Here is a 17,404-nt window from a genome sequence, read left to right on the forward strand (position 1 = left end):
GGCCAACCTTTTGGAAATAGTCTGCATTGACAGATGTCTCTTTTCCTTACTTTCATAAGAAAAGAATAACTGATCAGAATTTCTGAAGGTTTTAGTCCTGTCAAGATAATATTTGAGCTGTCTATGTACATCCAGAGTCTGAGGAATCCTTTCTCCTTAATTTTTAGGTTCTGGAAAAAAGAACAGGAGGTGGATAGCTTGGCTTTGAAGTAAACTTGGATAATACTGTACGCATAATTATAAAATCAGTTCTCTAACAATCTCTGATTTTGTAAAAAAAAGAAAAGGTTGATCCCTATGAAAGCTTGTGACTAGGCACACTTTTTGTAGAAGTCAGAGCAATCAAAAAACACTATTTTTCATATTAAAAAACTCAAATCAAACTGATGGAGCAAGAGTTATTGTTTTTCAAAACAAAAATTAAGATTGCAACAAGATGCCTGTTTTCTAGGTGACAGAGGCATAACAGGCCACAGGATAACAACTCATTCAGATATTGCAAAACAAGAAAAATACTAGACTTAAAAGGTTCTTGGTATGGCACTAACAGGATTTTTTTTTCCATTTGTCAATATATTATTTCCTAGTAGCAGGTTTCTTTGCCTCCTTTAATACTTACTGCACCTACTCATAAAATAGATAGAAGGTATTAAAACTCTATCATTCAGATAGTTGACTGAAGTTATTTCAAGACGAGTTGTATCAAACAACCCGTCTTGTATTAGTTGGATGTGTGACAAAGCTTGTGGTGATTGCCCTTGGCCATTTCCAAAAGACTAGAGAATCATTACTGCCTGAGCAAGAATGAAGTCAAAACAATGATGTTTGGAGAGTCCTTGTGAATCTTCTGAATGATCCTGGATATCAGTGGAAATGAAGGAAATGTATAGAAGAGCATTCCCATCCAAGTAAATGTGAATATATGCTTTCAAAGCCTGCTTCTAAGGAGTCACTAGTTGGTTGTTGTGAATGGAGGTGACTAGAGCTATCTGAGGTGTTCCCCACACCTGTAGCAAATCCCAGAAAACCCCCTGATTCAATTTCTATTCATAAGGGTCGGTCCTGGTTGTGCTTAGTTTGTCTGACACAAGGTTTTGCTCTGATGGAACATCATATACCATACAGTGAGAGTATCCTAAATATGCATATCCCAGACTACCAATACTAATCTGCACAGAGGGAAAGATCTGTACCACATCACCGCATTGATTGAAATCACTTGCAGTGGTACTGGGAACCACAGAAGATTGAGAGGCTAGAATGCATTTATAACTGCTAACATCTTCTTTATGCTCATGTGTTTTGGTCTGTCTTTTTTTTCCAAAAGATCCTGCACTTTTACTCCCAAAGGCACAGCTCTTCAAGCAAATCTTAGCATCTGTTGTTACAGACTGCATTGGAGCTAGAAGAGAAAGTGAGATATCTGGATCTAAGTAAAACTGGTCTGTTTACCAAAGCAGCTGCCTTTTTACAAATCCCAAAACTGGAATTTGAAGTGTCAGGAGTTTTGATCCTGGGACCATACAAATTCTAGGTACTATTGAATCTTTGACATGTGAAGTCAAGGTAGAGGAATCATGAGAATCATAAATGCCATGAATCCTAGTATCCTGAGGAATTCCCTTCCTAAACTACTGGACCGAGTGGAAAAACTTAAATATAGATCTACTTTTTCCTGTGCAAAAAAGCTCTGAACTATCTAAGAAACACCCCAGGAATACAACCCTGGGAAGGGTGAAACAAGACTTTTTAATGTTCTGGAGACCCAGTTTGTGAAAAAGATCTCTTACTGAAGTGACAGATTCCTAACACTTTGAAAATTAATCTGCTAAGATAAGCAAGTCATCTATATAAGGAACAATGGGAATACTTTTCAGTCTACTGTACGCTATTACAGTAGCTAAACACTTTCTGAACATCCCTGGAGCAGTAGATAAGCCAATAGTAATGCAGAGAATTTAAAGGATAATCCAAACATAGAAAACATTAAAAAATATTTGAAATTTGAGGCTTTAGGAATATGATGATAAACCCAGAATTACCAGAAAACTGAAAGGGGGAAGAATTTTGGAACTTTTACAAACTAATTGAGAAAAAAAAAGAGATCTAGGACTGGTCTCTATGAAGCTTCATTCTTTAGTACCTGAAACATTCTTGAGTAAAAGCTGGTTCACTAACTCCCAACATATTCTTAACCCTAGCAAAACTACTTATTTTCAGCCCAAGTAGATCTACCCCCCCCCCCCCATTAATGATTTTAGCATCATGTCTAGAAGCAAAACCATGATCTCCCCATCCACCCACACAAAACTGTTAGGTGTAGAAATAGACAACAGACTACATTTTGATATTCACATAGCCCAAACTATCAAGAAAGTTAATAAAAAACTAATAATCCTCTATTGTAATAAGAAATGTCCCACTAAATCCACTATAGCAATAATAGCCAGGAAGCACCTCTTATCCACCCTCCTATATGCATCCCCAGTTTTAACTAACCTTTGCAAGTATGACTTAAACAAATTAGAATCCTGCTATAATAAAAGTGTTTGGTTTGCAATAGAAGTTCCATATAGTACCCATCACTGTGTATCACTCAAACAACTAAACTGGCTTGAGCTGCCTCAGCTACTGTAATTCAATCAACTGTCACTTGCACATAAGCTTTACCATCACCCTGATAAGGTCCCATCACTCCGAAATCTAATTCAACCCTATACTACACCTAGAGCATTAAGATCTAGCACCCAAAACCTCCTAGCCTATCAATAAATGCAATAACAATGCTGGGAAATCTCTCTTTGGTTACTCTATTTCTAAAGCTTGGGATACTATGCCTGGTCACCTAACATATATTAACTCTATGGCCCAGTGTAAAAAACTCTTACATACACAATATAGGAGCAACTGGTTATGCTCCTGTGACTCCCAAGGGTAAACACCCACTTAACAATCCATCTTCTATCATACAACTAACTGTCCTCATAACTAACCCTGTCACATCCACTTACCTATCCCTCACATATCTCGTACCAATCCAATAATCTCCACTTTAATCTGTCCACTCTGCTCTTCATGTCTCAGTAACAACTTATTTTCCTAATTTCCTACTCATACAGTCATGACTAGCTAATCCTTCCTTTCCTTTTACTTAATAATTATTTAACTTTCCTTCACCATCTGACACAATACTATGTCTGAAAGCTAGAAAAATTCCACTTAACCAATTGTTAAGGGTGTCATATTTATATAGATTGTTCTTTTTATCTATGATCATTATATTACTAAAAGGCACATGTAATTATGAGCTGTGTGTCTCTGCCTGGGAGTTATGTATTACCTGGAGCTGTCTACTGTCACTCTGTACTGCCTCATATTCTTAGTTTTTGATGTTGTAATCCCTCCTATCTTGCACTGAGTTTAATTAGTTTTTAATTTGTTTTTAATTGTTTACATGAATGATAAACTGTGAAATATGGAGCTTTTCTCCCTGGGCCTCTGCAGAAAATGGACCTGTGTGACTGTGTCCAGTCAGACTATCCCAGTAACTAAATGTAAAATTAATAAATAAAAAATAAATAAAAACCTTTTCCTATCAGAGAAGGAGGAACAGCTAAAAAAAAAAATCTGACTTAGGAAGTGCTGAATTACAGGACAGGAAAAAAAGAAATTTGATCTGGTGGATGAAGAGAAATCCTATAAAAAAGAGGGAGAGACTCCTACTGCCATCTCAGAACCCATCTGTCTGAGATTATCTGTTGCCAAAGACAGAAATGGAGATACAGATTTTGGGGGAGATTTGAAGGCTTACCAAGGTTGGAAGGGGGCTACCATTTGAACATAGTCATTCAGACTTGTTGAACTGTCATAGTTTCTGAGAAGTCCCCTTCTTTTTGGACCCACCCTGCCATTATATTTTTTAATGTCTACTTGCCAGAGGTTTCCTTTATCTGCTTAATTTGCTTTTTACAAAAAGATCCTGAGTTAGGAATGAAATATTTAATAACAGTTGGAGAGTGAATGCTAAAAAACCTGAGTCATCCCCTCAAATCAGTTTCCTTATGTCATCATACTTTTTCAGGACCTCAGCAGTAGACAGTACAAAAACGACCACCCTATCAAGGGGATATTTTAAAATTTCAGCTTTATTCAGCATCATCAGGCAAATTTTGAAAATGTTATCATGCAAACCTTCTCATAATAGATTCTGTAGTTGCTACTCTGGAAGATGAATCAGCTGACTCATATGCATACTTTAAAGAATGTCTGGTTACTTGAGACACAGAAACAATATGTATATTCAGATATTTTCATTCAGAAGAAGGAAAAGTTGCAGTAATGTTCCTCATACTCTTAAATGAAGCAACCAGAAACTTTAACGTGTGAGCTTAACCAATAAAAATCCTAAAAAAAATAAGTGTGTTGGAGGAACACACACTTTTCCCAAATCTATTAAATTATTTTCCAATCTTATCAGAACAGGAGGGATTATCATTTACTAAATATTTAGATTTGTAGGGATTTGCCAAGGAAATCACTGCAGGGTCCGATCTGGGACTAGAAACCAAACAAGGTTTGCAAGATGATAACATGAAATCTGACCAACACTTCCAAACTGTTCTTAACAAATGTTCAGTTTCTTTTATAGAACAAAACCATACCTAACAATCAGAACAAGAGAAACCATACCTAAAGCATACCTCTTATCTACCCAACTATATACCTCCCCACTCTTTACTAACCTGCAAACATCCATACAAGCAAAGCTACAATAAAATAGCTTGCTTTTCTGCAAATCACCCCTTTAGAGCTTGTCACTGTTCTGACCTTATACAATTAAATTGGCCTGAGCTCCCACTTCACCTTTACTACAGTCAGCTATCACTATTTCTTACTCTACATAATATATTACCCTGATAAGAATCTAGCACTAAAAAGCATGTTTCAACACTGCCAACCTACCAAAGCTCCTTGCTTTAAAGACAAGCTCATCCTGATGATGAGTCTTAAACAAAGGCCCTATCTGCTTGAGCTGGTGATATGAAAGATCCCATGGCACCTATCAAAAAGAGCAGGGATCCTTTATTTATATACAAAAAAAAACAGTTATTTACAAAATATTTACAGATATTTACAAATGTACAACTATATAGATATATACATTTCCTTTATAATCATACTAAAAATGCATACCTTATAGACCCCCACTCCTTTTTCCATATCCACCATGTAATTTTACTTAATGTTGTTGCTAAAATCCATTTACTATTAAACACAATTTCACTTACCTTCATTCCATATAACCCATATAACATAAAATAACTTTTTATCAATTCTTCTAACATTTCTTTACTTTTAGCCTTATAATATCTGTAGTTAATCATATCAATGTTTATCTTATCCACTTCTTTTATATCTTCAAAAAATTCTCCGTTACATTTTAAAAGTGCGTGCATGTAGTTTCTTCTTCTTGACAATGCAAACATACTCCACCATTCTCCAGAAAAAAATCTTGACATTCTACTTTTTGATTACGCCATTTGCTTCTTAATTTTATAGCTTTATTTTTTCATGTTAGATTTTCCCATGATTTTACAAAGTAATGTTTTGTCATTACTTTCTTATACTACGTTTCAATTTTTTTCTATATCATGAATTTTTTATTTTCCACAAAAACATTTTATTTCTTTATTCATACACTCTTTATCTATTTTACACTTTTTTATCATACCCCAAATTTATCATACTTATGTTTATACAATTGTACTACTAATCTCTCATCTTTTTCATATATCCACTTTAACACTTTAGTACATATTTAATTAAACAACATGTAAAACTGGGTTACTTAACCCTAAATCCTCTGTCCTCTTTATTTACACACAAAACTCCTCTTTTTACTGGGTTTTATCTAGAACCCCATATAAATGAAAAAAAAAAAAATCATCTGCAATAATTCCTTTTGAAATACTGTTGGCCAAGTATGCTATTTTCCCGTCGGTGCTGAATTTATCAAACAAAACTTTTTTCCCGAATGATAATATATATGTTCTTCAGAAAATACAGTTTTGTTTTATTTATTATATTGTTTCTCCCACTGAATTTTGCTTGCATCTTTATTCCCAAATGTTATGCCTAACAGAGAAGCTTCATTCATTGTAACATATATACACCCTATATTTACTACATCACCTAAACCTTTATTTTCTCCTTATTTAAAACCATCCCTTTAGCTCCAGACATTCATCTGTGTAAATTATTACTTCTTTTATACAAACGTTTTTTGAAATTATTATAATGTCATCTGTATATGTTAACAGTACTAGAATTCTTAACACTTCTGGTGTTATATAACATACCTCCATCATTTTGTAATTTATTTCACATACTATCACATTCATAACTAATGCAAAGAGTATACAACTCATTGGACATCACTGTCTTCCTTCACTCTTCATATTTACCGCTTAGCTTATCCAATCATTTACGAGTATTTTTGCTTTACTATACACTGACATGCATAATCTTCTAACTTTCTCATTTATATTATGTTCTTCCATCAGTACCCATAATATTTCATGTGCAGTTGTATTACATGCCTTATTAATGTCTCCTATCATGATTTTCACTTATTTTCTATTCATAATATCAGCTACAGTTTCTCTGTCATTAATAATTATTGAGAGTCCTTCCCCTTTACACTGTATATGCTATCTTCCATAATATATTTTCCATTTTAGTTTCAAATCTCTTTTGTATTTTGTTCATAAAGATCATATAATCATTATTATTCAATACTTGGTCTCAATTTTTAATTGTATTTTATCTTTCCTCTTCCATATGTATTTAAGTATTACTCTATATAATTCTTTACACATAAAACCTTCATTTAACCATTCATTCAAAATCTTTAAAAATATATATTTTATTCAATTCCTTAAATTGTTATACATCTCATACCCTATTCCATCTGGTCCTGCAGCAGAATTTATATTTTCTTGTCCTAATACTTTATCTAGCTCATCAAACAAAATCTCATTTTCAACTCTTTATTCTCTTTTTCTGTTAGCTTTTTTAACTTTCCATGTTTTTTTTTCATTACCTTCTTTTTTCCTTAAACATTTCTTGTACATATTGCAGTACACTATTCATAATCTTTTCATGAGTTCTTTCTATTTCTCCTTTTACATTTTTTATTTCTCTCATTCCATTACAATCTTATTATACTAATCTGCTTAAGTAATGTGATACTTCTTCTATTTTTCATTGTAAAAAATATGTTTGCTTATATAGCAATTCTTGAATTTTTATTTCTTTCATATAATTATTTTACATTGTCAGAGTACTTTCTATTATGTTCTACTTCTTCCAATGCATCATTATATGTTATTTTATATTTTTCTTTCTCTACTTTTCTCACATCAAATTACCACTGTAAAATATATGTTTTATATTGTTCCCTAAATATCATACACCATTCAAACCAAATTTTATAAAATGTTTTCATAATAATACTGTATTTCCTTAACTGTATTACTAATCTCTTTCCTTCTTCATTCCATACTTTCTGTTTTATCCTTTTTCTCTAGCCATATTGCAAGATGATCAAAATATCCTGTTTCAACTAAATCCCCTTCTTCTATAACTAAACCTTCTGATACTATAAAATAATCTATTTCAATTCTAAACATATCCATTTGTAAGTCCATGAATTTGTGTCCCAAAGTTTTAATTTACCATATGTTATAACTTCTAACATTTTTCTTATATCATTTGTTTTTTTTTCATGCTTGCCTCTTAAATCACACTCAAAGTCTCCTGTTCTTATAATATTCATATTTTAGTTACATAGTGTAAAATCTGATGAAATAATATTTCCCTTTCTTTACAATTAGTATAAGCATATAATATTATAGTTCCGTATACTTGTTCTTTCCATTTTAAATCTACTATTGTTAATCTTTCAGTTTTTGCTAAAGTTACATCTAATATCTTTACTGTATTTCTACAGAATAAGGCTATCCCAGAAGATCTCTCATTTCACAAAATCCAGATCATCTTTCCTCCACATAATTTCTCCATTTGTAATCTATCTTTATTTGTTAAAAATCTTGAGTCTTCTAATATAATTATGTCTACATCACTCCAAAATCCCTGTTCTTCTTACTATATTCTTAATACTATTCACATTTCTCAAAAGAACTCTAAATCATTTTACCTTTTCTTTAGAGTCATGGTATAATTAAGTTTGTAGCTAATTACTAAGATAGCTTTTGTAATATGACTTTCTAAGCCTAGCCAGTTTCCCTCCCAAAAGTGAGGATCAACACTGTACCTTCTATCTGTGAGTCAAACACCTTAACCATTTTACCAATAACCATACCTCTCAACCTGGAAACATTAAAAATCTGGACAAAGGCCCATGAAAAATAGGTACAAATCTGTGCACTGATTAACATAAAATTTGCATACATAATTATGTAGCCCCACCCACTCAGATAGAATTGTGGGATATCAACTTTCAAACACAAACTGAAGAGCTGACAACCAAAATATGGTCCCAGAGACCCAGACTTTGTAGTAAACAGTAACCATTTTCTTTTAAATGTGTAGCAATGATGTTCACCAGGAAAGGAGAAGATGATGAGCATTAAGATTTTGTTTTCGGTGACTTGCAGTATGTGGGTTTTATGTTAAAAGTAGGGCATTTAATGGTAGGCAATATTCTAATCTTAGCAAAAGAATATTATAGTTTGAAAGGACCTCCAAAAGTCATTCATCATGGCCTACTGATCAGTAGCATAGCTACAGTTTGTACCGCCCGGGACTGTCTTTGCCATCCTCCTCCTCACAAAATCATGGTCAAATGGGGCCTCCCCATATACAGCCCTCCCCCATGCAGCCTTTTCAATGTTCCATTACTTAGCTATTTCACCCCATTTAGTATAAACACTGTAATGTGCATATTGCTTTACTTCTACGATGATTCGGATTTCATTTAAAAGTTTTATTTTACATTTTACAGCACAAACACTAAGACATCTGCTAAACAAAGCAATGCAGTCTCACAATTAAAATAGACTTAGCATTAAAACCTCTCTGCCCTTGAAACTCACATTCATTAAAACAGCATTAAAACCCACATTCAAAGAAAATACATCTGGCCCTTGGCAGATAAAGATTAACTTTGGGCTGTTTTCAAATCATAGGCCCCTTACACACCAAACATACATGTGTTTTTTGATACACCTTCCTGATTGCATTTTTTTGTTTTGAACATTTTTTCAGGAAACAATGAAACAAAGTAAATGCAGCAATAATGACAAAACTGCCTACTTCAGAACATTTCCATTACAAGTCTACTCAGACTTCCACAATTCACCAGTATAAGTAAATATGCACAATCTCTGCAGAAGTAAAAGTCATCTAATTCCACATAAAAGAGACCTGTAACTAATGAAGAAGCTTCTGCTAGCAAACAACTTTATATTTCATGGTTTCATCTACAAATAATGTGCCTGTTGCCCTTGAGGAATAAATTGCCTATGTTACATTAAAAAAATTATAAGCTAATAATATCGCAATAGGGAATGGATGGCAAACTGAAAACATGTCATTTTCAGGACTGCAGCATCCACCCCATTTAAAAGTACAACACAGTACAGTATCAGTAATGCATCTACATAGTGGGAGTAAAACCCACAGCCTTCTGCATCAAAAGCAAGTATCCAACCCAATATGCTATTAACAATGCAAGCAGACTCAGCATCATAAGCAGCACTACACTTCTCTACCCTTGAAGCTCTCAGCTCCTTGTAAAATCCACTCGATACTCAACTGTATATCTCAACTTTGCAGCACAAGAAATCTGGAAAAAGCCAAAATTTATTGGGGGGACAAAAGCCCAAAAAACAGGGGCACATTTTAAACATTGCTTGTATAATCTTGGAAAGCTGCTAGAAATTAAAGTGTTGTGTTACCACCATGCATATCACTGACAATGTCTTGAACCCAGAATCCTGTGCACTACATTCAGAGCAACATACCATTATGCCATATCAGCTGTTTCCTGTAAGATAGGAAGAATGAAACTTAAATGACTATCCTTTAGTGAATTCAGTTCTCACCTTAGCTCTCAACCTCTTAGCACAAAACACCTTGACAAAGCCATTAATGGGGGAATACAGCCCTCACACATATTCGGTGAATTCACGTTCCATAGCTTTCAGTCTCTTAGTACAAATAACCTGGACAAAGCCAATAATGGGGAATACAGCCTTAAAATAGGGACAGATTTCAAATATTGATCTTATAAACTTAGAACATTGCTAGAATAAAACGTTTTGTGTTACTATGTATTTTCTGAAGAATACTAAGTCTGAAATTCAAATGCCTGTTATTATTTAGTGAATTCAATCCTTCACTGATTTGCCATAAAACACACACACACACACACACACACACACACACACACACACACACACACACACACTTCAGAAAACTTACAGCAGCAGTTCATTGTAGTTCATCCGTCCCTGCTCACAACTATAACCACACGTGGCTTAATAATACCCCTCTATACTTTGAAAAGCATTATCTACTACTGCCACTTCTAACTATAAAAAGACTACTTAAAGGTGAACTCCAGTCAAAAAAAGCATATTTAAATAATGAGTACACTTCAAAAAACTTACAGCAGCAGTTAGTTCGGAAAACTTACAGCAGCAGTTCATCGTAATTCTTCTGTCCCTGCTCACAAATATAACTGCACTTGTCACAAATATAACTGCACTTGTAACGGTTCTATGTCTCAGCTTGTGGCTTAACAATACCCCTCTATACTTTGAAAAATATTGCCTACTATTGCCACTTCTAACTATAAAAAGACTACTTAAAGGTGAACTCCAGTCACAAAAAGAATGTTAAATAGTGAGTTAAATCAGATGTTTATTTTTTGTGCTCTTTTATCGAGAGGTGCTCAGAAAAAATGTACTTGTTTAAGCACACCGAGTATGCCTAGCTACACCCTTGCTGTACACTGTGAGGACAGGACAGGGTACCGTAACAAACTTTTATATGCTGCTTAAAGTTACCGCTCCTCTTTCAAAGTCATTGTAGAAGGTTTGTCAAGCAGGCACTTCTCACTGCATCCCTGCGATCCCGCAAGAGTTAGATAAATGTAGTCATCGGTACTGCAAATCGGCACTGGGTCCTAGTAGCAACAGTCACTATGTAGCTGGGCATTGAAGCTCTACTAGTAGTCTCAGCTTCTCAGGTTAGGACAATCACCTTTGCAGATCCCCAAACTAAAGGTGTGCCTGAAGCCAAGACACCTAACATGCTTGTTTTGGTTCCTCTTTTTATTCCACCAAATTTTCAACAGGGACGCACTACCAAGAAGAAAGGCCACATTATTTACTAAAGAGGAGATAATTTTGGAGAACCAGACCAGCATAAAAACAGTCCACTGCTGTTATAAATATTGCAATCATTCCCGGCTGCATGTATCACTGGCTCCTGCTCTAAGGAACTCTAACAGCAAAAAAAGTTATACACTTCCTTCTAAAACAATCTATCAGAGCAATTGAGTGTGCACTTTACACTCTTAACACACACTTACTTACAGCAGAAGACAGTTCAGTTTGTAATTCATGCCTGCTCACAAATATAACCGCAACAGCTTGCAAATAAATATTCCCGGAAATGCTTGCACTTGTAACGGCTCACAATGTTTGTATTGTGAAATTTAGAGGGGGAAACTATAAAACCAAAGGTGTGGTTTACCTGACAATGTGGCCTAGTTTTTATATTGGAAATACCGAGCGTGCATTACGGTTAAGAATCTCTGAGTATATGTATGATGTTAAGAATAAGAATGTGAACAAAGCACTTTATAGACACCATCTAACTTGTAAAAGTGAATATAAATTTAGATTTTGTTATCCTAGAGAAGGTACATGCAGATCCCAGGGGAGGCAACTGGGAAACAAAGTTGGAATTTAAGGAACTTTTATGGCAATTCAGGTTGAATGTTATTAATCCACCAGGACTTAATGATATGATTTCCCTTCATTCTATTTTAAGTATGCATTGAGTCTGCATGTCCTCCCCACGGTTGGGTGGGCGTTCGAAAGACATGCGTAAATGGGCATGCCTTTGTTGAAGGTTGAACGTTGAGATGGCACCTCGGTGTTCATGAAAATCTACTGCCAATCTTTAGCGGACTGGAGTTCTGCTGTGGCGACCCCTAACTGGGAAAAGCCGAAAGACAACAACAACATTCTACCTTGTTATGACAGGATATATTTTTATAATCTTATGGAAATGCATTTTGTGGAGTTGATACTTTATGAAATGTGTTTATTGATATACTTACTTTTATATTTATGGGGGTGTGGGGGTTGATGTGTATTATATGTGTTTGTACGGATTTACTTCAGAATCTCGAAATTCCAAAACATCAAATGCCATGTGATCAAGACCGTATGATCAATGTTTTGGAATATTGAAATTCCAAAATAAATTCCACCAGCAAAAAAACTATTTAAATGTTTCTGCAGGGGGCAAGCCTCCCTGCACCCCCCCAATGTGGGGTGCTGCACCCCCACACCCCACTACTTAAATATACCAACTTCAAGATTGCACTACAAAGAGGAAAAGGGAAATCTCCCATTCCACGCTGTATGCATATCTCCATTCAGATTTTAGAAATTCTGAAACTTCGATCATATGGTCTCGACCATATGAATTTCGAGGTTTCAGGATTTCGATATTCTGAAGGGAACCCATTTGTACACATACAAAAGCACAGGAGCAGCTTTTTTTAAACAGGGATCTCCATAAATGCAGACAGACTCCTTTCAGGAAATTACAATTGGGACCATGCATCCCAGTCTAGCTAGGGAGGAAAGAATTCACCATTCCTTCCAAGGAGACTGAGAAGAGTTGTTCTCCCATGCCCTTCAAGGACACTCTAACAGCCACAGAGGATGTCTGTAACCTCTGTTCCATTGTAACTGAAGTGATTACACCATAGGAAACCAAGAAAGAAAATGAAAGGTCTGAGTTACCAGGAATAGCCACTACACGGTCGCCCATCTGTGGCTGAGGCAAAGTAGTAGCCTGCTAAAAGGGCAAAGGCTGTCTGGAAATATTTTTGTTTTTATGGGTGAAGGTAGGAAGAACCAAAGAACTGGTAAATTGTTCCATTGTATAGCTAGGTGTGTGTGTGTGTGTGTGTGTGTGTGTGTGTGTGTGTGTGTGTGTGTGTGTGTGTGTGTGTGTGTGTGTGTGTGTGTGTGTGTGTGTGTGTGTGTGTGTGTGTGTGTGTGCATGTGCCTTCTGTGGAAAGTTGGGCTGGCAACTCGACACTGTAAAACTCCCTGTCAATCATGAGCGGACAGGTGATCCGCTGTGGAAACCCCTAACCGAGAAAAGCCGAAAGAAGAAGAAGAAGATAGCTGAGAAGGAAGCCTGAAGTCTGGGTAAACCCGACAGCAGTAGTTAGTAAAAACACAGTGTTTTCACCTCAAAAATATGAGAAACACCATATAGACTTACCCCAGCCTTTGAACAAAACGTATCAGTTTATCACAAGAATTACACTAAAGGTAATATAATCATCACAGTCTTCTAAATGAGAGAAAAGTTATGTGACAGTCAAATAAAAATTAAATTCATTGTATAAAACAGTTTTACACAAAAAACATTATTTTAGTGATAAAATATTTTTGTTTCACTGAAGGGAACTTATCAGCTCAAAAATGGAGAAACAATAGCCAACCTTCAATCTTCAAAAGCATGCAAGAGGAGAGTTCTTTGCCACCAGGAAAGTTGCTGATTTTAACCAGGTCTTTTTGTGGTCTCAGCTGTCTGCGGGTTTTGGAAGTTGGCCAGTTGTTATATCCAGTGCAGGATATAAACTTTATAGGTAAGCTTATTGCAGTAGTGATCAAATGATGAACATCTATATGAATCACATTGTTTTATTTTGCTATAGTCCATGAACTATAGTCACAAACAAAATGGCAGCTGCAACAGAACAAATATTCCAAACTCTATTATACTGATTATTTAACAGAGTTACTGAGTTATTTACATATCTTCTTACCAGTTTGGTTGGAAATTTTTCCTTGGGAGCACATGATGCAGTTGAAACAGCAGATTGGCTGGCCTGGCTGAGCTGCCTTTCTGTATCCTGCAGAGCAGCTTTCACTGCACAGCGACTGAGGGATCTAAAGGAGAAAAAAGTGACCAGATATGCATGTGTTTAATCCTAATTCTGTATCTGGAGTGGAACTATAATCTGTGCCATCTGCCCCTCTTTAATAAATAATTGTTATAAAATGGTACCAATTTAATTATTTGTTATGTCTCAATCAGATCAACACCAGAGTTCAGAAGCAGGAAAGAACACTACCCAACATTAAAAATGTGTTCTGTTGTCAAAGTAATTTCAGACAGGCCAGAGGAGAAGGAATGTTTTTTCCTCCTGTCTCTTACAGTCTTCCTGTTGTACATTTTCAGTCCTACCATCCGTCTTGTGTCTCCCTCAGGTCACTGTGCATTCACTGGCTAGATCCCCAGGACCCCAAGGAAATGATCACAATCCTCAATTAGATAGATGGCCCTATGATGTAGTTAGTCAAGTGTGTGTTCATGATTGCCAAATCAGATATAGGTGATGACATCAGCAGCATCTTGTGAGGAGACTATGTTAATAGCAGTGTCCCACATACTGGGGTTAAAGGCTCTCTCTAATGTCAAGCAAGTGCACAAACACACACACACACACACACACACACACACACACACACACACACACACACACACACACACACACACACACACACACACACACACACACCTCAGTTGACTGCCTTGAGAACAGAACTCCTACCTAAGTACACTGACTACAGAACTTTGTATTTAAGGCAAGCACCACACCTCAAATCTGACTTTGAGTGACTCAGACAACACTTTATAGATGATGACATCAGCAGTGTCTGGTGAGGAAAATATGGTAACAGCAGTGTCCCACATGCTGGTGTAAAATGCTCTCTCTAATGTCAAGCAAGTGTACAAACACACACACACACATACACACACACACACACACACACACACACACACACACACACACACACACACACACGCACACACACATGCGCACACACACACACACACACACACACACACACACACACACACACACACACACACACACACACACACACACACACACACACACACACACACACACACACACACACACACATACACACACACACAACCTATATTGGATAACATCAACATTGAATGTTAGGGACAAGATGTTGGGAGGCCTGCATGAAATACCTATGCAGGCATGTTCAGCTGTGAAGATAGTTTTAGTTCTGCATCAGATTGATGTGCATGATAAATCACACAACATTTGATATTAATTTATGTAGTATAGTTGATATGTTTGTCAACAAGTACTGAGAGAACGAGGTTGCAGTGAATGGGGGGGAGGTTACACATGGCTGCATTGTAAATATGTATGTTCTTATAAAGGGGCCCTTCATTTTTATATGTTTCTACAAGTAGTTTCATGGCATTAAGACTAAATAGACAATAAACAGCACTAATACATGCTATTATGTACTTTGCATAGTGCAATGATGAGCAGCAGGTTTATATGATAGATGGAAAAGTGTTTACACATGCGAGATACACATTTCCACTACTTTCCCTGTTTGTGCATAGTTAAGCAGTATGAAAATACAGGCTCATTGCTAAAATTCAGAGAGTTAGTATTGAGTGTATGAAACACACCTGTTGCTTGGCTGACTCTGTGGCAGCAGGTGTAAATGCATTGGCACATTTATTTTTGAACCTAGACTATACTGGGTTTGAATCCAGGTGTAGCTAATACTTTTAAATAAACAGTGATGATGCAATTACATTATTCTTTATAGTACATCCAGCATGTGCTACTGTGTGTTGATATAGTGCAGTGGGGTTAAGTGGCATTGCATGGAGGTAACAGCAGCATTACAGAGTTGCTCACAATCACTTAGCATTTTTGTGAGATGCCAAATTCCACACAAACATAGTAGCCAAAAGTGAAGAGCTCCATTGCATTCTTTGGTACCTATTTGTGTGTGTGTAATGCTATTTTTGACCAGATTATAGGTCTTAAAATTGGGTAGATAAGAAAGTGGTAAAATGGGGAGTAAACAGGAGGAACATCAAAAGCAAAGTGATATTGGAATGTGCAGGAGTGAGGGAGGAAAGAACCATAGCTATCCATTTCTTCAACAGTGTAAACTGAAAATATGTGCAGAATGTTAACTGAATTTGGACTGTCACCTCCAGAAAGTGGGGTGACAACAACATAATCATATTGTATAGCCAATTTGGATCATATCAATTGTGCGTAGAAGACACATGCATGAACTGGAGGTGTCTACTTCTAAATCTCAAAAGCTCATAATCTCGAAATTCAAAATACTGAGTCCAAATTCTTGAAAGTTCAAAATACTGAAAACTCAAAATACTGAATTTCATAATATTGAAAAAAAACTACCAAAAACCAACACTTACTATACTCCACCAGAAGTGCATAGAGAAACAAATAAAAGACAAAGCATTTTAGTTTACTCCAACTATTAGCAGGGGGCAAGCCCCCTTGCACCCCCCCATGTGGGGAGCTGCACCCCAACGCCCCCTGCTACTTAAATATATCAATGCCAAGATCACACTTTACTATACTAAGATGAGTTGTGTTGTAGTATAACAAATTAAAAGGGAACATGACTAAGGTTACAACAGGCAGTCGTGAAGCACGTAATGATATGTTTCTCATTTTCTTCTGTGGAGTGCGATCTCGGAGTTGATATATTTAAGTAACAGCGGGTGTGGGGGGGGTGAAGGGGGGCTTGCCTCCCTGTTTATAGTTGGAGAAGTGTAATATGTTTCATTATGTAGTTGTGCTGGAATATTGTAAGTGTTGGTGTATTCAGTTTTTTCAATATTATGAAATTCAATATTTTGAGTTTTTGTATTTTGAACTTTTGAGATTTTGGACTCAGTATTTTGAGATTATGAGCTTTCGAGATTTAGAAGTGGACTCAAACTGGAGAGCTATGTATGGGATGATTTTTTTTTTTTTGTGGTACAAATGCCCACTTTTTTTTTAATTCAGTAAGAGAATAATGCTGGGTAATGGACATTGGTATTTCTGAGTTAATTAACTTGAAGTGAGGAAGCAAATGCAAACAAACAAGACAAATAAGACAAAATACAGGGACAATGAGGGACACAAAAGGTTGGGGGACACTATGATTGGGGTGAGGAAGGGGAAAATCCAGGCTCATGTTCATCAAACATGGAGACATTGAGAACCTAGTCCACACCCACT

General features: G+C 36.0%; 1 protein-coding gene across 1 annotated transcript in view; it reads right to left on the bottom strand.

The window, feature by feature from the left end:
* LOC122803764 (vomeronasal type-2 receptor 26-like) overlaps positions 1-17,404 on the bottom strand; it is a 78,530-nt gene that overhangs the window by 39,799 nt on the left and 21,327 nt on the right. Inside the window, exons 2-3 of the mRNA XM_044073455.1 lie at positions 14,111-14,234; positions 9,041-9,045 (exon numbers count right to left, since the gene is read on the bottom strand). Of these exons, the coding sequence (XP_043929390.1) occupies positions 9,041-9,045; positions 14,111-14,234 (129 nt within the window). The remainder of the gene's footprint in view (positions 1-9,040; positions 9,046-14,110; positions 14,235-17,404) is intronic.

Source organism: Protopterus annectens, chromosome 6.part0, assembly GCF_019279795.1.
Source record: "Protopterus annectens isolate FY-2018-M chromosome 6.part0, PAN1.0, whole genome shotgun sequence".
NCBI classification, from domain to species: domain Eukaryota; kingdom Metazoa; phylum Chordata; order Ceratodontiformes; family Protopteridae; genus Protopterus; species Protopterus annectens.